The sequence below is a fragment of the Scheffersomyces coipomensis genome (genome assembly GCF_036884675.1).
Source record: "Scheffersomyces coipomensis strain NRRL Y-17651 chromosome Unknown DFJ63scaffold_4, whole genome shotgun sequence".
Classification (NCBI taxonomy): Eukaryota; Fungi; Ascomycota; class Pichiomycetes; order Serinales; family Debaryomycetaceae; genus Scheffersomyces; species Scheffersomyces coipomensis.
The window spans coordinates 664301-688023 of record NW_027042895.1 but is presented as its reverse complement, the minus strand read 5'-3'; the positions used below and the strand labels follow the sequence as shown (position 1 = coordinate 688023).

The 23723-nt window shown below is 30.7% G+C and overlaps 9 protein-coding genes across 9 annotated transcripts; 4 read left to right on the top strand and 5 right to left on the bottom strand. All coding sequences in view use genetic code 12, as the record gives it.

Annotated features, from left to right (window-relative positions):
• Window positions 1-184: 184 nt before the first annotated feature.
• On the bottom strand, window positions 185-1533 carry DFJ63DRAFT_152656 (aldose reductase). Its single transcript, XM_064903561.1, has one exon. The coding sequence runs from the start codon at window positions 1161-1163 to the stop codon at window positions 216-218; it is 948 nt and encodes a 315-aa protein (XP_064761649.1). The 5' UTR covers window positions 1164-1533; the 3' UTR covers window positions 185-215.
• On the top strand, window positions 1534-3451 carry DFJ63DRAFT_152675 (uncharacterized protein). The gene has a single exon (XM_064903563.1). It carries the CDS (start codon window positions 1904-1906, stop codon window positions 3218-3220), a length of 1317 nt encoding a protein of 438 aa, XP_064761648.1. The 5' UTR covers window positions 1534-1903; the 3' UTR covers window positions 3221-3451.
• ZCF19 (Zcf19p) lies at window positions 3451-6222 on the top strand. Its single transcript, XM_064903560.1, has one exon. The coding sequence runs from the start codon at window positions 3682-3684 to the stop codon at window positions 6181-6183; it is 2502 nt and encodes an 833-aa protein (XP_064761647.1). The 5' UTR covers window positions 3451-3681; the 3' UTR covers window positions 6184-6222.
• Window positions 6223-8471, bottom strand: DFJ63DRAFT_152653 (uncharacterized protein). The gene has a single exon (XM_064903559.1). It carries the CDS (start codon window positions 8060-8062, stop codon window positions 6263-6265), a length of 1800 nt encoding a protein of 599 aa, XP_064761646.1. The 5' UTR covers window positions 8063-8471; the 3' UTR covers window positions 6223-6262.
• Window positions 8472-9831: 1360 nt separating this feature from the next.
• Window positions 9832-11181, bottom strand: ARC40 (Arc40p). Its single transcript, XM_064907025.1, has one exon. It carries the CDS (start codon window positions 11017-11019, stop codon window positions 9871-9873), a length of 1149 nt encoding a protein of 382 aa, XP_064761645.1. The 5' UTR covers window positions 11020-11181; the 3' UTR covers window positions 9832-9870.
• Window positions 11165-12286, bottom strand: DFJ63DRAFT_152650 (uncharacterized protein). Its single transcript, XM_064903558.1, has one exon. The coding sequence runs from the start codon at window positions 12159-12161 to the stop codon at window positions 11310-11312; it is 852 nt and encodes a 283-aa protein (XP_064761644.1). The 5' UTR covers window positions 12162-12286; the 3' UTR covers window positions 11165-11309.
• Window positions 12287-12411: 125 nt separating this feature from the next.
• DAD3 (Dad3p) lies at window positions 12412-12825 on the top strand (the record flags this gene model as incomplete). Its single annotated transcript, XM_064908236.1, has 1 exon — window positions 12412-12825. The coding sequence occupies one exon, from the start codon at window positions 12412-12414 to the stop codon at window positions 12823-12825; it is 414 nt and encodes a 137-aa protein (XP_064761643.1).
• Window positions 12826-16591: 3766 nt separating this feature from the next.
• DFJ63DRAFT_152684 (uncharacterized protein) lies at window positions 16592-17994 on the bottom strand. The gene has a single exon (XM_064903564.1). The coding sequence runs from the start codon at window positions 17555-17557 to the stop codon at window positions 16862-16864; it is 696 nt and encodes a 231-aa protein (XP_064761642.1). The 5' UTR covers window positions 17558-17994; the 3' UTR covers window positions 16592-16861.
• Window positions 17995-21342: 3348 nt separating this feature from the next.
• On the top strand, window positions 21343-23352 carry DFJ63DRAFT_286889 (uncharacterized protein; the record flags this gene model as incomplete). Its single annotated transcript, XM_064905018.1, has 2 exons — window positions 21343-22048; window positions 22106-23352. 2 exons carry the CDS (start codon window positions 21343-21345, stop codon window positions 23350-23352), a joined length of 1953 nt encoding a protein of 650 aa, XP_064761641.1.
• Window positions 23353-23723: the final 371 nt, after the last annotated feature.

Below are 23723 nucleotides of genomic sequence, written 5' to 3'. Positions count from 1 at the left end.
GCTACCACTGCCGCTCCGGTAGCTGCTGCTCCTCCAAAAGAAGAAGACATTACTCGTTTAATTGATTTAGGGTTTTCAAGAAGTGAAGCAATTACAGCCTTAAAACAAACCAATGGTAATGTTGATTTAGCAGCATCTCTTTTATTTCAATAAATTTTTTTCTATATAATTAATTAATTTTAAAAAAAAAGTTTGAACAAATATGATAATGATTATTAAAATCTTCCTTTAAAGAAGGCTCTGTAAGGGAATTTAGCTCCTTCGGTATCGATTAATTCAACATCATCTTTACTAAGTTTGAAATCATAAATTTCAAGTGCTTCTTTAATTCTTTCATTTTTAGATGAAGTTGTAATTGGTAAGATACCCTTATCTAAAACGTATCTTAATAATACTTGAGCTTCAGATTTTTTATATTTTTTAGATAATTCAGGTAATATTGGTTTCAATGGATGATCTTCAATAACATTTCCTGATTCATCAGTGATTCTGAAAAGGGGAGTTAATGGACCATAAGCTTCAATTAAAATTCCATGTTCTTTTGAAAAATCAACCACTCCTTCAGATTGATTTTGTAAATATGGATGATATTCAATTTGATTGACAACAGGATAATATTCTTTACCTTCCTTTTCACTGACAGCTATGATTCTTTTAAGATGTTCAACAGCAAAATTTGAAACCCCAATATATCTAACATGACCAGCTTTCTTTGCATCAATAAGTTCTTTCCAAGCATCTTCTAATTCAATTCCGGCACTATCAGTGGTGAAAAATGGATGATGGATCAATAAAAGATCAATATAATCAGTATCAAGTTCTTCAAGAGCTTCTTTAACAAACTTTGATGGACTTCCACTAGTCTTACCCACATGTGGACTTGCAGCAATATATTTAGTTGTTATCCATAATTTTTCTCTTGGAGCTTTACTTTTCACCACTGCTTTATGAATCTCAGGATGAGTAGTATAAACTTCAGCAGTATCTAAATGATTATAACCCACATTGATGGAATAAGTTAATCTATCAACGATTCCGTCTAAAAGTTCAGTATTGGTTGGATCAGCTCTTTTAAGAGCTTTCACAGCAGTACCTGATCCTGCACCAATGGTAATTGGTTCACCTGATTTAGTTTTGAATTGAGGATGTAATTCGACAGTCATTGTTTGAACTTGGTATAATGAAGTAGTAAAAGTTTAACAGATTGGAAATAGTCCCTACAAGCAAATAACGACAGATTTATATAAAAATTTATTTTCATATCTTTAGGGATTATAAGAATTTGTCATATTTGTGTTGATTGAGGTTCCTTATCAACGGTTGTCGGAACTAGAACCGAAAACGGAAAGTGAGGCTCGCGGAATTTGAGCTTCAAATAGCCACCACAAATAATTTATTATTTGTGGTGGGTAACGTATTTTAACAGTTTAATTCATAACTGGATTTACATCATAATGAATTGATAGTGTATAACAATTGTTAGTGATCTACACATATTAGTTAATTAGAGTTAATTAGAGTTAATATTAAACAATTGACTGCATATTAATTCTAGTTATCTATGATTACAAAGTTCAATTATGTAATTACTACACAGTTTATTCTCCAAATTGAATTGGGTAATTGTTAGTTCTACTAAGTTATTCTTCTTATTACTTCTGATTAGTTCTAGAAGGTTTCACATCATTATAATTGCCCCATTACTTTCCATAGAATCCATTTGTTATGCTATAATTAGAACTTCTCTCCTACTATATTATATACAGTACCGTCCTCTCTCGCATTGTAACACTTTCTTCAATAGGAATGATCACATTCCAGTGGTGTAACCAGATTTTACAGCAGTATTCCGATTTCTTGTTTTACAATTGGCATAATCATACACTAAAACATAGCATCAACCATGCTTGAGGTTCTTACTCATAGTGGTGGTCCTCAACTTGGTGTTAAGACGATTCTACCCTTGCAATGGCGTTGTCATTCGTTTTATGGGGTGACACGATTATTTTCTACAATATCTGGTCCACGATTGGATTATGGAAACCATAAAACTAAGATCTGTCACAGAATCTTTAGTAAACATATCCAGGTCAGAGGTTATTATAATTCAACTCCTACTCAGAGATATAATCAAGAAATAGAGAAATTGAAGTATGATCATATGTTACGGAATAGAATCATTAAATCAAGCATATTTAATAATAGTCCCTTACAGGATAAGAGGAAACTTTCAGTAAAGACAATAATCTTGTTAATCATCACCTCCAGTACGTTAACTATGGCAGGATATGTGATATCAGAATTGATTAAATTCAATTATGATGAAGATGATGATGATGAATTTGATGATCAATTACAAGTTAATGGACAACAGCAACCTCAAGAATTTATTAAAACCAGAACTATATTCTTACCATTATGGCTCAATCTAAATTTACTTTGGCAAAAAACTTTTACATTCCCAGGAGGAATCTTGTACATAGATAAAGAGTTTTATGATTATTTAATAATTGAAATGGATCAAATGAATAAAGATACCATTAAATCTGATTTGGATAATTACTTACATGTTTTAGAGCAAGAGAATATAAAATATAGTGTATTAGAACAAGTATCATTAAATTCTAAAATCAAACAAATGTTTGGATTACCATTAACAGTGGATTCATTTCCTGATACCAGTACTATAATAGTAGGGTCAGGACCAAAATTAAAATTATGGGTTGAATCAAAATATATAAGTGTATCAGGTATACAAATCCAAATCCAAAGGCATATAATGAAGAATGATAATGATGATAATGAAGTTACGAAGAAGAAGAAAGTGAGTGCCAATGTGTCATGGATAGTTAAACCCATCAATATAGCATCATCAATCAATAATATATTGATTCTGTTAGGATTAAAATTAGATCGATTAGATAATGAACAAATCAAAACTCATGAAAAGGGAAGTGGGAAAGTTCATGAAGTACCTATTCTTGATAAACATAAACTTGATCATACGATTATAAATGGTAATAAAGATTATGAAATCAAATTCTTAGGTCAGTTAAAACTTCGGGATAAAAATCAATTTGAAGTTGGTATCATTCAATATCAAGGTAAAATTGATTTCGATCATCTTATGATCAATAGAGGGATTAAGATTCAATCAATGGACTTAGTTGTTAATTCAATATCGAATCCAACCGATCGAGTAAAGTATAAAGTGCTTTGAATATCTTTCCAAAATATTTCATCACCATATAATTCTTTCCATCCCATCTCCATAAGTTTTATTTAGGCTAATAAATGCGGGTTACAAGATGTCTGTTCTGCTAAAAAGCATTGGCATTCACCCAATTATATCAATATCATTGTAAAATGCTGTAAATTCGTCATATGGTAGACCTCTCATTCAGTAATATAATTTGTATGAACATCAACATCACTTTTCATAATAAAATATAGGAAAATTTTGATATTAATAAGTTTTACCATTAATTACTTTGGCAACTTTAATTTTATTGATTTATTATGCTAAAAAAAATGGGTATATGCAGGATATATTTATTTTAAGCGCTTCCGGTGGAACAGAATTCATTTTGAGGTTTTGGTTTGAATTCTGATTTAGTGGGATTTTTCAGATTTTGTGAATAATTTCTAAATTTATGAAATAGTGTGTTTTCCTTTGGAAGAATGGTGCTGGAAGAGATGAATGGAGCCAATGATGAGAATGATTTGATCACTCCACAAATCATGCAAGATCAAGTTCAAGATGATCTTGCTATCAAAGAAGAAATCGATAACGATAATGATAATGATAATCCAACTAAAGCCAAAAAGAGAAAATATAATCGAAAGAGAAAGGATTCAGATTCAGTCAGTGGTGATAATAGAAAAGCAGCTCAAGCTACTAGGACCTTGAAAGCGTGTGAATTATGTCGAAGACAAAAGACTCGATGTTTTAGATCTTCAGAACGAAATTCTTGTTTAAGATGTATATTCTTGAATAAACCATGTTCTTTTGAACTTGAAGCAGTGGCTATGCCTATGCCAATTAATAATAGTTCTGTCAGTAGTATGATGACTGATAATTCTGAAACTGATCGGAAATTGGATCTTATTTATGGAGGATTGACTGAAATAATGTCATTTTTAAAGAATAATTCATCATCATCCATAAGTGGTCAAAGTAGTAGTGGAAATCCTCCTATGGATCATGATTTAATCAATCATGATGCAAGACTTCTCTTGGAAGCTGCAAGTTCAATGAAAAAATCATCAGTGCCGACAACTCCATCATTATTCTTTGATAACTTGTATGGTAATAATAATAACAACAATAATAATAATAATTCCTCGAATGCAGCTGCTAGTAGTAGTAATAGTCAAACAAGATCAGGACTTCATTTCCCAGGCCTTGGAAGTTCTCAATTGCATTCCAGTGATTTCCAAGTCTTTGAAGAAGATGATACCAATGTCGATAATCAATTTTCATTTCAATCACCCACTATTTCTTTAAAATCATCACCATTTTCGATTATAAACAATCAAATCAAGGAAAAGGATGTTCCTAAACCAATCCTCAACTTACTAAACTTATCGACCATCAAGAGATCTAATAAATCAAAACCATATTTCGAAACTACTGATGATATCATATCTTTAAATATCCTAAATCTCACAGAAACAATTGATCTAATGAATGATTTCAGAAGAAATTATGGGAGATGGGTATCGTTCCCTCTGAGTTTATCCACTGAAGTTTTAATCGATAGGATTCGATATAAATCTTCATTACTTTTAACTACATGTTGTCTTCTATCGTTAAGGTATTCTTTAAATGGTGTAAGTCCAGGTGATATAAATAATTTCTCCCGGAAAAAGAGAACGTATAAGGATTTAATTAAAAAATTGGTTCTGGATCTTGATAGTTCTTTAATCAAGTATACTGCTTTTCAAGGCGCTTCCGATAATAGTGGTGATATTGAGTTCTTACAATCATTAGTGATATTATCAATCTACCTGTTGTCGTTATCATCAATTGTACCTTCCACTATGGATGATGATAATGTTGATGATCTTGATCTGGATTTAGATGATTTCAATCTAGATGCGTGGTTTTTATCAAGTATAGGTTTAACCACATTCATCACTAAATCCACCTTTGGAACATTATTCAAAAATAATAATCGAATCTCAACAACTTCGCCATCAGCATCAGCTATAACTGGAGGTGGATCAATTACATCCCCATTCACAGTGCTTTACGATGAATTGGATTCTGACGAATATCAAACCTTAACTATATTAAGAATTTACAATCACTTATGTTTGGTTCATATCATCAATTGCGTCTTCTCTGGAAGAATGTGCGTAGTTGATGAAATCCGAATCAATTATTGTACAGCTACATTAAGCTTACCAAGCGCAACTAATTTCGATGGGAGAATGGTTAGTGAAATTGGGATTCTTTTGATTGCATATAATTTTATACAAGTTCAATTCAGTATTGGCAGTGGATCTGCCAGTTCAAATCATCAATTGAAAGATTTGGAACTTGGGTTCAAATCGGTTAAAGAAGAGTTAAGATTATGGTATGATCAATGGGAGTACTTATTCTCGCAACCCAATTTACAATTTGTTGAACTAAATTATAATTTCTGTTCATTGGTGATTTATTATTGTTATAATTTTCTGAAAACAACTATTTTGAAACCATTCAAGAAGGATGATAACTCATCATCTAATCCTAATTCCAATTCATCATTATATGACGAGAACAACATTCGCTATGTTTTAAGCCATACCAGTAAACAAGATATTTTAAAGATGCTTGAATGTTCGTATAGCGTGGTCCGATTCGTAAATGATATTGCAAGTGATTCATATTTTGCGTACTTATCGGATCAAATTCATTTTTGCTTTTACTTCAGTGCTATCTGTTTGATGAATATCTTAAAATATCTCATTACATCTTCAACATCTACAACTCAAGGAAATGGGTTGAAATTATTAGATGATTTGTTAATCACTAATCCTGACTTACTAATAAGCTCAAATAATTATCAACCAATTATAGAAGATTTGAAAAATTTGATTAATAAGTTTAATAGAGTGGGTCAAGATAATAAAGATGATATTATCTCGAAATATAAAACTGGGTTACAAAATTATCTAGAGGAGAACTTGCTCTAGGTAGCGTAAAAATAAGTTATTAAATATTCAAATAAATAAAGAATAAATAGATAGATTTATATATATATGTAAGGTGAGATCATTTAAGATGTCCTTTGAAGTTTCCTTCCATGTAATCAATATGAACAAAGGCTCTTTCGACCATAGGTAAAGTTTCTATTGAATATTGTAAAGCTTCAGCTATATCATGACAATCTTTAAATGAAAGTTCATATTTTTCCTTTGCAAACACAATATCAATCTCAACGTTAAGGTTATCACCTACATGATAAACCTTTAATGCCGTGATATGTTCAATTGGTTCGGCAAATCTATAAGCAAGATATAATATGATTTTATAATCTAATGGATCAGCTGCTGCACCAGTTAAATTATTAATATGTTCAAAAGCAGTTTTACTCCATCCAAAAATGACGTAAAATGACAATAATACAGCTCCTAATGGATCTAACCACCAAATATCCAAATAAAATCCCACAGTTGGCATTAATAATGAAACTAAATTGAATACTATATCAGTTTCAGCATCTTGAGCTAAAGCTTGCACTGAACTTGATTTACTTTTAGAACACCATATCCAACAACCAATTTTACTAATGATTGTAACAGTCATGATGGCTATAGAGTCGAGCCCCATTTGTGCCGCTATTCTGTCCTCAGGAGCACTGAATGCTAATTTTTTAAAAGCTTCTTGACCAACTTGAGCAAATGAAATGATAATAATGATAGAAAATACTAAGATACCTAATGGTTCTAATCTTGATCTACCAACTGGGAATGCATTCAATACTCTCCAATCTTTGGATGTACTTAATTTATTAGCAATAAAGATAATAAAGGTTGATAAGAAATCTAAAATAGAATCTACTAAAGATGCAACCACGGAAATGGAATTAGTTAAAAGAGTGACAACAACTTTCCCACATAATAAAAGAAAATTAAGGAAAAAATTAACCATGATAGCGGTATAAGCTTCAGCTGCATCTGCTTCTTCATCATAACCAAGAAATTTAGAACCATCATGATCAATATTTCCAGGTACAATATAAAATCTGGAGTATTTGGATTTAGATAATTGCAGTTCTAAATCATCTGGAGTACGACCATTACCTCGCGGACTTGTAGCAGGGGTTGAACTTGATCCTGATTTGTTGTGATGATTGCTTGGTGTTTGGTCATCCAAGGTTTCATCTTCATCATCTTCCACATGAGTTGTTAATATTCTTGAATCGGTACCATAATTGGTCAACATATTATAATGAACTTTACCAGCATCTAAAAAGTTATCAATTTCTTGTAATCGTTCTATAATTTCGTTTTGTTCTCTATAATATTCCCTAATAGCACTTGATTTACTTGAGTTGATGGTTTTATCATCAATTAGATAGTCATACCAATTACAAATGGCTTTATAACTTCCAATCAAACGAGTTGGTCTTAATATATTTATTATACTCATTCTTCTCTGATCTTGATCTGATACACTATAAACACTTGCTTGATCATTAGGGATGGCGAAACTAGCAGATCTTGCTACACCTTGAAATTCATGAGGTGAACTTGCATTTGATACTGAAAATTGATGAGCAATTAATCTATGGAATAATGGTTTTTGAACTTGGGAGACAGTAGCTGATCTATGTAATTCCATGATTGAATTACTTCTTAAGAAGTCTTCTTGAGATACCATGGCTGAGTCATTTCTGAACCCACTGTTAAAATTGTTATTCAAGTAGTTGGAACTAAAGGCAACTTTATTCAAAGCAGAAGTAGATTTCGAACCATGGAATGATTCCACACTATTGTACGACTTCCCTGAACTTGAATGTGATAAAGGATCAGCATCAATTAATGGTTGACTTTCATTGTTATCTGTCATGGTTTAAAATTAAAAGAATGAAGCGGCAAGATAAGGGATTTTGAATATAGTAATGGAAGGTTGAAGTGGACTAAACAAAACTATGAGAACTCTTGCCAGTAAATCAAACTTGAAGTAGTTCGATTCCGTAGCTTGTGGACTATAGCACAATGATATATAAATGGTAATTGGATAATGACCCAGCAAAGTAACTTTAATTTAAATTTAGCATAATTCAGATTTAGGCTAATTAATTTTAGTTTTGTGGTCAAATTTGCGTAAGTGATGCTGCTTAAAGCTCATAATTTCTTTTGTGAAGTCCGCTAAATTTTTAAAGGCTTTTATTTTTTTATTTTTGCAGCGACAAATTTTAGTGAGAGATTTTAAATTTTAGGGAGAGGGAGATTAATGTCCTTTACACACGTTTTAGTTGGTTTCAAGGTATTTCAGTTAATGAAGTAGAATGAAGTAGATTACTATTTAGTTATTTGTGGGTGTAGATCGATTAGAGATCACTGTCAGTAGACATTTGATCTTGAGTAAGACTTGTTTGCTAGAATTCGTTGTCTTTCTTCGTATAATAACTAGGTCGGTAAGCTAGAACGAAAATCTAGAACGCAACATAAATCATAACCATTTTGACAAATCAATATGGTTTAACTGGTTATTTTATTTATAGTCATATTATATTGTACTACGTTACCATAAGAAGAAATAACCCTCTTAGTTCAAATACCAATAATAGTGTTAGTTTAACTCTGTAAGCTTGTTTACTACTTGGAGGAATAGTAATATTATCTCTTAGACTGTTGAACTCATGCAAAAGAACTGATTTACATATGCCATGTGACTTGTACTACCAAGAACTAGCTATCATCTTACCAAAGCTTGTCTTGTCTAATAAGAAATATATATATGTCATAATCATATTGGTAAGGTTTAGGGTAATCAAAATATCTTCAATGACAAAAGTTACCCGGCTCACCATGATAATTGTACAGAAAAAAAAGTTCACCATAAAAAAGCCAGATAAAAATTTTTTTTCAAAGGGCCAAATACATTATACCATCTTCAATCATTCAGTCAACAGACTAACTATTAGACTGTGGATCTGATAGTATCTCTAGGCGTCTTAGTTGATCGTCTAATTCAATGGGATTATATCTACGTTGGTTCTAACATTTACATGTTGTTACTAACGATTGATAAATAGTATGTTTTTGAATGATTTTATAAGTCTATTATCTTTGAATTTGGATGTTGTCTAGTTATTTTTTATGATGATTGTTACACAACACTATGTCCGGTGAATCCTGAGCCATGGATAAATACATGCATCACCATCTGATCCTTATTATTACCAGAATTCAATTTTTGAAGAAAATAGACCCCCCCTTTCATACGTCATTAACGATCAATTATACTAACTTGTTACCTTTAAGATCTTTCAAAGTAATCAGCTGGCCTGAATCTTTGTTTCTGAATATTTTATTTTGATTTTTGATTTCGAAAATAGTATGTATTAAATCAACCTGATCTATAATACATTCAGACTTTTAAATATTTAATGATGATACACTTACTTTTCAGTTCTGCTTCTGAACCAAAAATTTCATGAAGATACTCCTTTACCAAAGCTCAATATCTGACGTTAATATTTACTTTTGTCGAAATGTTTTTATAATCGATTAATTTATCATGATGAATTAATAACTAACATCTCATTATAGTAATATTACATTATATATATATACAACAATGTACATTATATTCTTAATTCAAAATTTTATATTTATAATAATTGTAGTTTACATTTTATATATGTTTCTCTAAACTGTGAAAATAACAACTTTACCATCAATACCAGATGTACTAACCTTATTAGCGGAAAATAACTTAATACTTGCAATGGTATTTTGATGAATAGTAGTTAAAGCTTTGGAACCACCAGCACCATTGGTAGGTTTATTAACTCTACCTTTTAAATCCATTTGTTTAAACATATTTAAAGCTTGATGGGATGAGATTTCTTCATCATCTTCATCACCATTACCATGAACTGGAACATCATTAATTAAATCCTTTTGACTTTCAACCTTGAATGATTCCTTCCAATCACTTTCATCACCTTCAAATACAATAAGATTACAATTATGACCTCCAACTACTAATTTATTATTAGTTAAAAACACAAATGATTTAAATGGTAAATATTCAGTCTTAACATTAATGATTGATTTTGGTGGTAATCCTTCACCTTCAGGATAAATAATCCCAATAGTTGAATCATGACTTACAAATCCAAGACTATCTCCATCAGGACTGAAAGAAACATCATGAATCCATGCACCAGTTTCATTAATGAAATCTCCACATAAAGTTTGAAATGGTAATTTTGATCCCCAAACTGTTGGTTCTGGTTTTTCATCAATTCCTTTAATGAAAGAACTAAACACTCTAACATGACCATCAGTGGAACCACTGGCAATCAATACATTATTTGGATGCCATGATAAACTAGTAATAGTTGATTTTAATGGTTTCTTTAAATGTTTAGAAACCCACCAATCATTTTCAGCTTCATAATAACAAATGGCAATAACACGATCAGATGAACCAACAGCGAATTTTTGACCATTTGGTGACCATTTACAAACAGTAGCAGCACGATTGATTCTTAATAATACTAAAGTTGGTTTATAATCTTGACCATCAAATTCCCAAACTAAGGCATTTCTATCTTGAGAACAAGTTAAAATTCTAGTGCCATCAGGAGAAATATCAACTGAAGTAACAGTTTTATCATGGCCTTTCAAAGTAGTGAATAATTTAGGTCTAACTGATAAATTACTTGAAACTTGATAAACTTCAACTTCATTATCTTTAGTAATGGCTAATAATCCACGATCTGGTGAAAAGACATGATCTTTAATGGGTAAATGACCCAATTGATAAACAATTGGTGATTCGGAAGACATGGTAGGAGTGATTCTTTTATAAATTACGATATTTAGATTATCAGGAGGTCCACTCTACTGATAATTATTCTTGATCAATTGATTATCTAAGAGTTAATTATTACAACTTCATCCATTTCCACTCAGAAAAAGGAGGTTTGGTAAATTTCGATATTTTTGTATACAGGAACATACAATTTTTAAAACACATATATAATTACTATAAAAGAACATTTTGATGAATATAAAACAGGGGTAAGAGAAAAGTCAAATATAAAATAGTATATAAAGTTGACATTAACATAGAAGACTTAGGCGTTATGATCGTCATGTTCTTTAGCATCCAAGAATTGTTTAGTTCTAGTCCAAACATGTTGAACTTTTGGATTTTCAATCTTACTAACTTTACTATCTAATCTTTCAATAATGGTTTCAAATAAGACACGAGTTTCCTTGTTATAAAGAATTCTTAACCAATAGAAAGTTAAAAAGATCACAAGTTGGAAACCTGAAGAACCTCTAAAGAGTAAAGTTCTTAATAATAAGAATCCTATCAACACTAATTCATCGTAAGCTATAACTGATGCTAATAAATCTTTCTCTTTTAAGACCACTTCAATCTTTTGATGTTTAGCAAGATGTAATAATGAAATCAAAACGTAAGGAATGACCTTGAAAATAGATTCAAAAGTGAAAATCCAAATGAATGCTAAGATCAAATATTGGAAATTTTGATGTGAGGATAAAGTTGAAAATGAAGGTAAATATTCCAAACCAAATACATGACTGAAAGTAGCTGTCAAGGTAACAGCTGAAGCAAGTAATGCTAATCTATAACTAATACTGTTAATGTAATAGTAATTAGGTAACCATAATAATTGGAATAATAATGCAATACCTCCAAAGGCAACAGTAGCAGCATGACCAGCTAACCAAATTTTCAATTTCAAGGGATTAGTGCTTTGAGTTTTTCTTACTAATCTTCTTTTCTTTTCACTGGGTGGAACAGTTTCATTTGTAATTGGAGCAGCAGCGGACTTTGGAGTTGGTTCTTCGACTACAGGTTTTGGTTCCTTAGGAACAGGAATTGAAGGTGGTGGACCTGATGGGCTGACGATCGGTTGTTCCACGGCAGTGGATGATCCATTTGCAACACTAGACATAGTTTCACTAACGCAATTGATCCAATTGATGCTGTTTAGTAACAATAAAGTTTTAGATGTCAAAACAATTTTCTTTTTTGATAGATGTCCCCCTTAGAAATTCCCAAAGATGAAATTTGGCATTGTATGCAGGATGTGACAATTTGTTAACCAAAAATGTTTTAGCGCAAACAAATCATAATAACAACAACAACAGCCATATAATAACAATAATAATCACGAAATATATATACAAATAGATTAATTAACCATGTCTCTTCAAGATCTACAGACGATTGATTATACTAAGTCATCACAATTATTTCCAATAGAGGGGGAAATCCTTCAACAATATCAATTCCTCAATAATCAACTCATAACTCTTAATAATGAAATCAATCATTTAACTACCAAATCAAGTAGTTTACAAGATATAATAGCATCAAGCGCGTCTAAATCGAATGGTAATGCTCATGTTTTATTAGATAATTTAAGAAATTTAGAAATGAAAATTGGGTTGATTCATACTTTGTTCAAGGGAGCTGTTTATACATTATTTTTAGAACAAGACAATGTTGAAATAAATGATGAACAAGGTGAAGAAGAAGAAGAGGAAGTAGATGAGAATAGAAATGAAGAGGAAGAAGATGCTGATGTCACAAAGGGAGAAATTGACTTGGATTAAGTTGATAGACTATTTTTCATTTCATAATTAAATGGATTGCAACAAATAGAAGGTGCTGTCCATCAAGGAGTGCTAACACTTTGCCTATTCAAAGTTTCCAGGGGGTTAGAATGCTAATAATTACCTATTCTAGTTTAACATTAAATAAAAGTGAGGAGTAAGAAATAATGTTGATATACATACGGCTGCATTCAAGGACTCGATACTACTTCTGGCCCCGTGATGATCGCTATTTCTAGCAAGATATCCACAATACTGGACATCTTAAAAATAAATGAATAGATCAGTTTTTATTTTGTAAAAATAAACATCATAATGAAGTAATTGTTCTTAAAGTAGCGTAAACGTAAAACATTTGATTGCAAAAGAGGAGAATAAATAGTTTGTTGGTTTTTTAGAATATCTTGGAACCCGAAACATCGTAATGCAAAAGATCTAGCTCCTTGAACCCTTGTACTGCTAGACTTCCTATCTGAGCTTTCATATACGATCATGAACTATTTAAACCGGATCAACCATTGGAAAAACCTTACTGGAAGAAGAACAAAAATAATATTTACGACTATTAACACCTGGTAGACTTGCCTAATTAAGCAAACTATCCTCATGACTAACTCTGACTAAAGAGTGTATTATTTTACTAACGATAAGGAAAACATATGTTAAAAACATATGATCCGTGTAAAGTATATAACTGTTAGAAGAAGCAGTTGTATGCAGGCGCACACGTAAGAGAAGGACAGGAACCATGCGAATACTAAAACTTAAAGAAAATAACACAAAATCCATTGATTAGGGAAAGGATCTAGCGCTTGCGTTAGGAGTAACTACTAAATGAAGTAAGGTTGCAATTAACTTAGTAAAGTTAGCTTAAAAAAAATAAAAAAGGGGAGAACAATTAAGACTATTTTATATCACACCATTGGAAAGCAACTCTAAAGGTCAATCCTTTTAAATTTAAAGGAATCAAAAAATATATTTTAGCTTTGTTGGTGATACCCCCCAGTTAGAATATTTTTGTCGTGGAGGTAACGACAACGAAGATTATTATCAGACAAAAACTTAACGGTTACCAGGAAACACTTTCATAAACAGAAGTTATGATCCAAGAAAATTATGGTTCAGGATTAATTAAGGTGGAAAGGAACAACCAGTATGGATTAACTTTGGATGGTGAATCATTGTTGCCTCCAAAATACTAAGAAATGTATGGTTTGGGGGATTACTCATTGTAGTTTGCTTCAACATTATAATTCGAGTTATATGAGGATCTGCATGGAACACAACTAAGAAAAATTGGTAGTAATATGGTGATCCGTCGAGATGTAGTATTGAGGTAAAGTAAAAGTTAATTAGATAAGACTAGTTTTTGACGTTGTATGTATAGATTAGAATAATTAAAGAAATACTACATAGTTACAATTCTGTTAACACCTAATTCTAAAATAAACTTCGATGAGAAGTATCAAAACCTAACAATTTGACAATGGCCATCGGTGATGGATTGACTAAACTATCGGTGAATCAATAAAATAATTTGAATTAAGCTATTTTGAAAGATGAGGATGGAATTAAGAATAGTTTATGTATAACTAAACTGTAAATCTAACTCCTTGATCAATAAATATTATTGACTTATTTGGTTATATCAGAAGCAGACCAAATAATTTAAACCATCGATTAAAGGAGATAGAGGATAGTAATGGGCTCGATGAGTTCTCGAGGATATATGATTACAAGTATCCATTATATCCCTTACAAATGGAAGAATAACACAAGGTGCTTATATCCACAATGGAAAGGAAAAATGACAACTAGACCAATTAATTTAACCTGTGTGTGTGTGTGTGAATGTGTGAAATGTAGGATGAATGTGCGGAAGTCTGTTACTTTATATTTCCTGAACTTCACTTACATAAATGGTTGTTTCTTTTTTTAATCTTTGATAGTTTGGAAATATGAATTTAATTTTGTGTAACATGGAAAAACTACCTGCGACAATAGGATATAAATTTGGTCTCATTATTCAAAACTCCTTTTATCAGAGAAAAAAAAGACAAAAATCAATTTTGGTCTTTTTTTAAAAAAATGTCTGATTCCCAAATAGGAAGTAGTTGAGATTTTCCTTTTCATTTCTTTTTTTTTTTGATATGGGTTTCGGATGCTATTTCCATGAACGCAGCTAGAACCTTGTTTCTCCCCGAAGGATGAAACTATGTATTTATAGTTTTTGATAGACTCCCCTCATTCTTTAGACTGGTTAACAAACCTAGACGAGAAATAGAACCCGAATTCATGTAATGTATGTAAGTATACCTGCTACATGGTAACCTTTTTAAGATTCTTGAGGAGGAGGATAAGAAATCATATTCAAGAGTTAAGCAAATATAGACGAAATTTACTGATTAAACGAATTTATCTCTTTTAAGAAATCATAAACACAAAATATCTTCGCAAATGCAATTAGAACAAAATGTTCTGTAGGAGAGGCTAACTAAATTACACCAACAATAAGGCTAGATACTACTATGGATTTAGGCGCTCCATCACCAAACACCTATAAAGAAGGAAAGAACACATACCGCTGATCTTTTTCTTCCCCAAGAGTGAGAAAATAGGAAAAACAGATCGTATCTGTAAACTATTGAGGGAATCAAGTTTTCATTTGGTAGGCTTTCCTAATGAGGAAAGGGAACGCAAGTGGAGAACAAAAAAAAATAATCAAATAATCAAATAGGTCAAATCAATAAATTTAAACTTTTTATAGTCAAATCTTAATTTGCGGTGGAAGGTATTTGCCGTTTGGTTCAAATGTAGCACTATAAGGCAATGAACGTCGCAACTTAACATCCGAGTAGGTTTTTTTTGTATTGTGGGGAGTATCCACTACATTACGAACTTTTTGATTTTACTTATCAACATATCGCGATAAGGCGTAGATAGTACATATAATCTCCCACAACATACCCTAAATGCACGTACAATAATTTGAGATGGGTTGATTTTCATTTCAAAAGACAATGAATCTATAAATTTGGTTAATGGGGGATAGGATTATGAGTGTTTCAAAATAACAGATAATAGAATAAAAATATTTAGTTCTAATCAAATTTAGACCAAAACTGGAAGTGTAAATCTTCCATACTTCCTCACAAACTTCCTCACAAATCACTATAAAAAAATCTAAAGGAGGAGTTATGAATCATCATTAAACTCCACTAAAATAATAAATAATAATCATAAATGTTGGTATAAAAAGAACAATCACCACACGAAAATTTTTAAAGACTAAAGATCCTCACTGCAATACTTTAGCGTCATAATATCACTCTAAATAGAAAAAATAATAATAAAGCCATCAAAAAAAATAATAAGCTGAAATTGCAGTTGAAATGAAATTAAACATAAACTCGATGATGACGATGATGATATTTTGTTTCATAGTTTGCGATGTTGTCATTAAATATAACTATGATGATATAGATAGCAAGTTTGATATTGCCCCATACTTTGACAATGTTTGACCTTCCTCTGGATTTAACTATTTTTTAGTTTGCATTTGCAGTCATATGAAACTTGAACTCTGGGTTGACGGAAGTTATATTTTCTAGGGAATTCTCCTTTTCCCCCAAAGATTCATGCACGTGATCTAAAATATCACAATTTACCTTATGATAATTTAGGACGGAATCTAAATTTAAGACTATATACCCAGGGTTTAAGCTATGTTTAGATCTAACTTATCTACAATTTGCAAATGATAATTTTAAAAAAAGATGACTATGATGTTTTTTTGTTTATTTTTATTTTTGTAGAATAATACTTTTTATCTAAAAAACTATATACTAAAATAAAAATGCTAATGCTAAGAAAGAATTGAAAAGAAATGACCAATGTAATAAATATAATATGGAAAACCATAGTAAGAAATGAACTAGATGAATAATTAATATTAAAAGTTGTAATTGTAAGGAAAATAATGCATGAATAAGTAGAATTGTTTGTGGTATCAATTAATCAATCAATGATTTTAGATTTATAAACATTCATGATCTAAAAAATCATAATCAAAGGAAATACCATTAATTATTTCTCTAGTGTTAACAATGTAGTTGAATGAAACTTTTTTGGTTGATTTTGAGCATGTCTTTTTAATTGAAGATTTTAAATTGTATTCATAATCTTCATCATCTTCTTCTTCAAAGTATGAACTGGCGGAACTTAATGAGTTTTTTCTTTCAAATGATAAAACAGAACTAACTTCACTTTGACTATCTTCTTCTTCTTCGTCTTCATCATCACTCAATAATGAACAGACTTCTTCTGATTCTTCAAAGTTAAAAGTTGGATATGCAATAGTAGAAGTGGTTTCTTCTTGTGGTTGTTCTTCTTCTTGTTCTTCTGGAATAACAACCTTTGGACCAAATAACCAAGTGATATCACTGTTTTTATCCCAGTTAATTAAATATGGTTTGAATTCATCAACTTGGAATAAATTCTTATTACATCTTCTCCAGCAAATGTTATTGATTCTTTTAATGATTAAATCATCAGTAGTGTTTTCAACATTTTCATTTAATTTGATGTATGCTAATAAATTTAAATTATCATTTAAATAATGTTCAGAATTCATTGGTATGTATTCTAAATAATCGATATTTTCTTTAGTAGATGAATGAATGTTTCTAGTTTTGGTGCTTATCACCATATCGTCTTGTGATATGTATTTCATGATGGAATATATGTTTAGTTATTAGTAGTTGATGTTGAATAAAAGTAATAGATGTATAAAATATAAATAGATATTAAACTTCAAAAAAAAGGGAAAGATCTCGAAATATATATAGCTTACATTTCATGCATCCTCATTTGCAATCAGCCATGTCAAATTTCCCCTTCTTTTTTTTTCTGCTTCCTGTGGGTATAGAAATATGGAAATATGGAAAATTCAAATGCGAAAAAATATTTTTTAAAATTATTTTTTAGTTCTCTGTTGCACAAAAGAAAAAAAGAAATTTGAATTTTAACATATGCAGAAAGAATGTAACAAAAAATAAAATATGAGAAAATGAAAATTTTTGTCTGCTGAAAATTTGAATATTTTTTTGATTTTTACAACTAGTAACCTCCAAAAGAATCAGACAAAAATTAAAATCAGATGCATGGAAATTGATTTTTGTCTTTTTTTCGTAGGGGACCACTAACTAATTGAGAACAAATAATAGCACTGCCATTTTTTATTACTATAATGATCACATCACAAGCACTTACAAACTCACTTTCCTTTACACTATTTTTTTAAATGATGGTAACACTTCTTGTCTTGTTCAGCTGATTTTAGTTTTTTCTTAGTTAATATTCATTCTGTATCTGCAACTGTTTAACAATAACAACATCTGATTGTAGAGATTACTCCACTTGTATTCCATGGCATGTTCAATCACCCGAATTTATGGTTATTGAGAAACATTTTTGTAATCTAGGTAACAGAAAGTGAATACGATACAGGATTCTTCGTAATCAGATTCCTATACGTAATAGACATTTCTGTATTACTTATCAACTATGAAGTTTTTCCGAGTCTTTTTTTTTTGTCTCTGGAAGTATGAATTTACTATTAAGAAATGCTCTAGTAAGGAGTTTAACAGACACGACTTTATTTTTCTTTTTATTTTTTTTTATTGTCTGTAAAAATTATTTTTTTGTCTTAACACCTTGCTATCACTCAAACCACCACATTGAACATCATGATGACAATGATGATAGACCATATCTCAAAATCTTTATTATTTAGGAGAATAGAGCTGAACAAAGCTGGAGTTACATATTTTTACTGCCGTTACATTTCCCTATTATCAAGTAGCATGTTGATATCAAATGGAATGTTATCAATACAATTGACAACAAATTAGAATAATTGAACTTTTAGTCATATTGCAAGAGTCTAAATTTGAACTATAAGACAAAAAAAATAAAAATCTAGAAGCATTAGAAAAATAGCAATCCCCTAATTAAAAGGAGCTAGTACATTAATAATAATGTTCAGTTCGAGTAGGTTAGCGTCAGTGATACTTCTATTCTCTATATCAATTACGTATCAAGTTTGAAAATATTTCAAATTGAAACCATCAAGTATTTATTCCTTATCTTGGTAATGCCATACGGCAATTTTTAATGTCTGTCTTCCTTATTAGTATCTTTGGTACATAACCTCAAAAAAATATTTTTTGACTTTATTCCTTCGCCTGCATACTATCTCCTATATGGAAGAGTACCGAAATACCTTAATCTCCATTAAGCTCAAACATTTCGCACTGGCTCACACTTCCACACTTCCAGAGCTGTTTTGGTTTATTTTTTAGCGGTTCATAATAATAATTGTTTAAAGTCTTAACTCCTGTATTCTTTAAATCCAACTGGAGTAAAGTTACTTCGATTAATGAATCCAACCTCATACATCGTTACAAGATGACTCAAGATGATTCCAAGTGTATTCGTCTATTTGTAGGTACATATTTTTAACATATGTAGCTACATATACTCTTTGCATTAGTCTTGACTAGGATCTGAAATTTGGGGATTCATGCAGACACGCTAATCCACTAAAGACACGAACTCCATTTTCAGACTTTTTGTCTTTAAAATAAATTACTATTTTTACCCTCTGCGTCTCCCTAAAAACTTCTGTCCCTCGGCAGAATATTACTTTTTAATATTTTTTACGGTAAATCCATATGTCTAAACTATTCTCCGGGCTTTAAACTAAAAATTTCAATTTGTTATTTCATTTAATAATAGTTGATTTTACCTGTGATTACAACTCGTCATACCATGGTTATAGTAGAGTTTAGTGAAAAATAATATACTAAAATTATATTCTAGAAGCAGAAATAAGTAAATAATATCATGAAATTGTTAGTATTCTTTGTGGGGATATAGTCTTCCAATGATATTTTGCAATTCGGTCTCATTCCATCACTTAACCCAATCTCATATTTACTAAGTTGTCTTATGTTCATGTTCATCATTCCAGCAAATCAGTCAGTCAGTTGATTCCTATCCATGGTTCAAAATATTTTTGAAACATTACCTTTCATAATATTTTTGGGGCCATGATATTGAAATAATATTTTACAATCAATGACTTAACCTCATCACTCATATATATTTTTTGCACAGTAATGATACTGCGGATGCGCTGTTAATTACCCAAAGCGAAACAAAAAAAATGTCATTTTATTGACACTTTTTTTATTTAAGACTCTGCTGACTGTAAAAGTCATGTTTTTGTCTGCTAAGACTTTTTTTAGCAGCTTTTTATAAAATCGTCTGAATTGTGCCTACATTTTCAGAATTATGTAACTATACACTAAATGTATTGGCATTAATTCTTATTCATGCAAAATTTTGCAATCTAACATAAATAATATTATATTGGAGGTTAATAAAGAATATACCTTTTAACGTTTATTGGTAGGTCACCCCTGCTTTCTTCTCCAATACCCTTATATGCATATAACTTCTTCTTTCAGGTCAAGTGTCCGTTGTATGTGGATGTATTAGTAAAGAAATAGAATGATTAGATTAGATATTTACTCCACTATTGCCAGTTTATTTTATCAGCAAGAAACGTATGTTAAAATGTAAGTTCGTTTTCTTGGTTATGGAGAACAAAGGGTTAGTTCTTGATCACTATTTTTTAGCTTTCTTTACTTTTCAAATTCTCGTAAGGGTATCAAAGTAGTAGCTGGATAATAGTTGTTCCGAATTAACAAACCAGTTAAAGATCAGAGATGTTTCGCTTGGGATCTCCATAGTCGCTGTTCTTTTCCTTATTCTACATGTTGCATGCAACATTAAAATTTTTGATATTGTTGTTTGCAATTAACGAGCAATAAATTCTAAGCTTTTTACTTACAAGATTCAATTCTCGGCTCTCTAAAAAAACTTTAACTTAAGAAAATATCATAATAACAATTATTTTGTAATCTGGTAGTTTTCTTGTGTGGACAATATATTGATTACCAATCGTAAACGACATAAATGTAAATTCTAAAATATATTTATGAACCCATCACAGCTGGTATTACGATATACAAAACTTAATTATAATTTTTTTAGAATTTAGTTCTATATATTTGAATTGAATAATGTTCTAGAACCGTACCATTACATCTGTCTATTTTATGATTGATAGAGAAATATGTCAACTTTAATGTTGTCTATTTCTTACGTAATAAAATGACGGGATCTCTTGCCTCTTAATCAGGCGGGTCATTCCAATTTTAAAGTGGAGTACGAAGAAGGAAAAATAAAAAAATCTAATACTATTTATATGCAGTCCTTGTTTTAGATAGACATAATTTTTCAAATTGATATAAACCACAGTTTATTACATACAATAAATTACTAATAGCCTATTTGTTACTGATTAGTTAGGTATCGTTTGGCTGTATTTATTGCTAATTTTGATAACACGATTGAACTAACTCATATGAATAGGATATCTATCGGAATATGAGTAGCTTTAGACAAACAAAGAATGATCATCATTCGTTATCCAATTCACCTTTTCATGCTTCACCTCCAACTTCCGTCACATCAAATTCTTCAAACTTTTTGAATCCAAATCAAAGACAACATAGTAGTACTTTTTTGAATAGGTATGAAAATTCAAGTTATCTGGAACAAATCCAAAATGTTTCCTCCTCGAAAGGTGAGTTTGATTATAAAACAATTAACAAACATTTGGTTCCTAGTGAAGATATGTTAAAATCCCAAGGTGGAGATATTGCAAGACAATTATATCATCAACTTGAGGAAGAAAATAACAATAATAGCACCATAAATAGTAATATTGTCAATAATACCATCTCAACAAATGTAAAATTTGAATCACTGAGCCCATTGGCGCAACCTAAAAGAAGAACAAGAAGTTCTTCATTTTCAACTTATCTTACTGAAACAAGAAGAGAATCAACAGCATCAGATATAAATGTTCCAGGAGGATTTAGGCGAGAATTTTTAATTAATAAATCTTTAAAAAATAATGAAGAACCTCCTAATTTCTTAACTCGAAATTTCATTGAATTTTTAAGTATTTATGGTCATTTCGCTGGTGAAGATTTCAGTGATGATGATGACAACATATCTCCAAATGATGCTCAAAGCTTTGAAGATGTATTTGATGAAGAAGCTTCGTTGTTAACCAGATCCAATAATGGTCATTATCATAGTATTCCTAAACAAGTACCAAAACCATCGACGAAACATAAAGAAGCTCCTAAGGGAACTGCTAGTGTACCGAAAGCATTTTTCCTTGTATTTAAGTCATTGGTAGGTTCAGGAGTCTTGTTTTTACCAAGAGCTTTCTTTAATGGTGGGTTATCATTTTCAATTTTTGCATTGACAGGATTTGGTATCTTAACCTATTTCTGTTATATTGTTTTACTTGAATCAAGAAAAGTTCTTAATTTGACATCATTTGGTGAATTGGGTTATAAAACATATGGTACTCCTCTTAAGATAAGTATCATGGTTTCCATTATTTTAAGTCAAATTGGTTTTGTAGGAGGTTATATTTTATTTACAGCTGAAAATATGTTATCCTTCATTGATACTATCTATCCTGGAGATACTCCTTCATTTATAACTACAGGTAACATTGTCGTTGTACAATGTGTTTTGTTGATACCTTTAGTATTAATCAGAAACTTGACTAAATTATCGTTAATTTCTTTAGTATCATCATTATTCATTATTATTGGTTTAGTCATAATCTTTTGGTTCGCGGGTTTAAATTTGGTAGCTAATGGTCTTGGTCCAAACATTACTCATTTCAATCCAAAGAGTTGGTCAATGTTAATTGGAGTGGCTGTAACTTCATTTGAAGGTATAGGATTAATCTTACCAATCGAACAATCAATGGCTCAACCAGAAAAATTCCCAATGGTTTTATCGATTTCAATGTTTTTCATAACTGCTTTGTTTGTAGGAATAGGTACTATTGGTTATTCCTCTTATGGTGATCAAGTTAAATCAATTATTATATTGAATTTACCGCAAGGAAACTTGGCTGTACAATCGATCTTAATTTTGTACTCATTGGCAGTATTTTTAACAGCTCCATTACAATTGTTTCCAGCCATTAAGATTGGAGAATCTCTCATCTTCTCAGGGAATAAAAGATCAAAAGCTGATTCAGGAAAATTATATCATAACTCAGGTAAATACAATCCTCAAGTTAAATGGCTTAAAAATTTATTCAGAGCTGTATCAACAACTGCTATTTGTACTATCGCTTATCTCAATGCGGCAAACATCGATAAGTTCGTTTCATTCAATGGTTGTTTTGCTTGTATCCCCTTAGTATACATCTATCCACCATTGATTCATTTAAAGACGTTAACTATTAAAAACCAGTTAACCACTCTAGAAAAATTCTTTAGAGTTAGTGATTACATCTTAATAGTAGTTGGAATTGTTGCTGTCATTTATACTACCTATCAAATTGTTTTCCTTAACTAGACAACTAGGCATACATATATACTTATATACTTATAAAAATACCATAAAAGGTCTTAATAGATAAATATACACAATTTAATCCTATTTCATCGTTTGCAACCAAACCTCAATAACGAAAAATAAATCTTCCCTCACAAACAAACCAAAAAAAAAAATTATCAAATACACAAAAGAGGACGTATAGATTTCACGTAATAAAAACATCATCAATCACCCTATATCTATACAACACTGGTAGTCGATGGCTACTGTTAAGAAAAGGAAGTCGATAGACTTGGATGAACCTAGTGAGATTCAGATTCCAAATTTGGATAATCCTCCCAGACCAGATGATGAAGATGCATCGACTACACCACCTCCGAAACGATTAT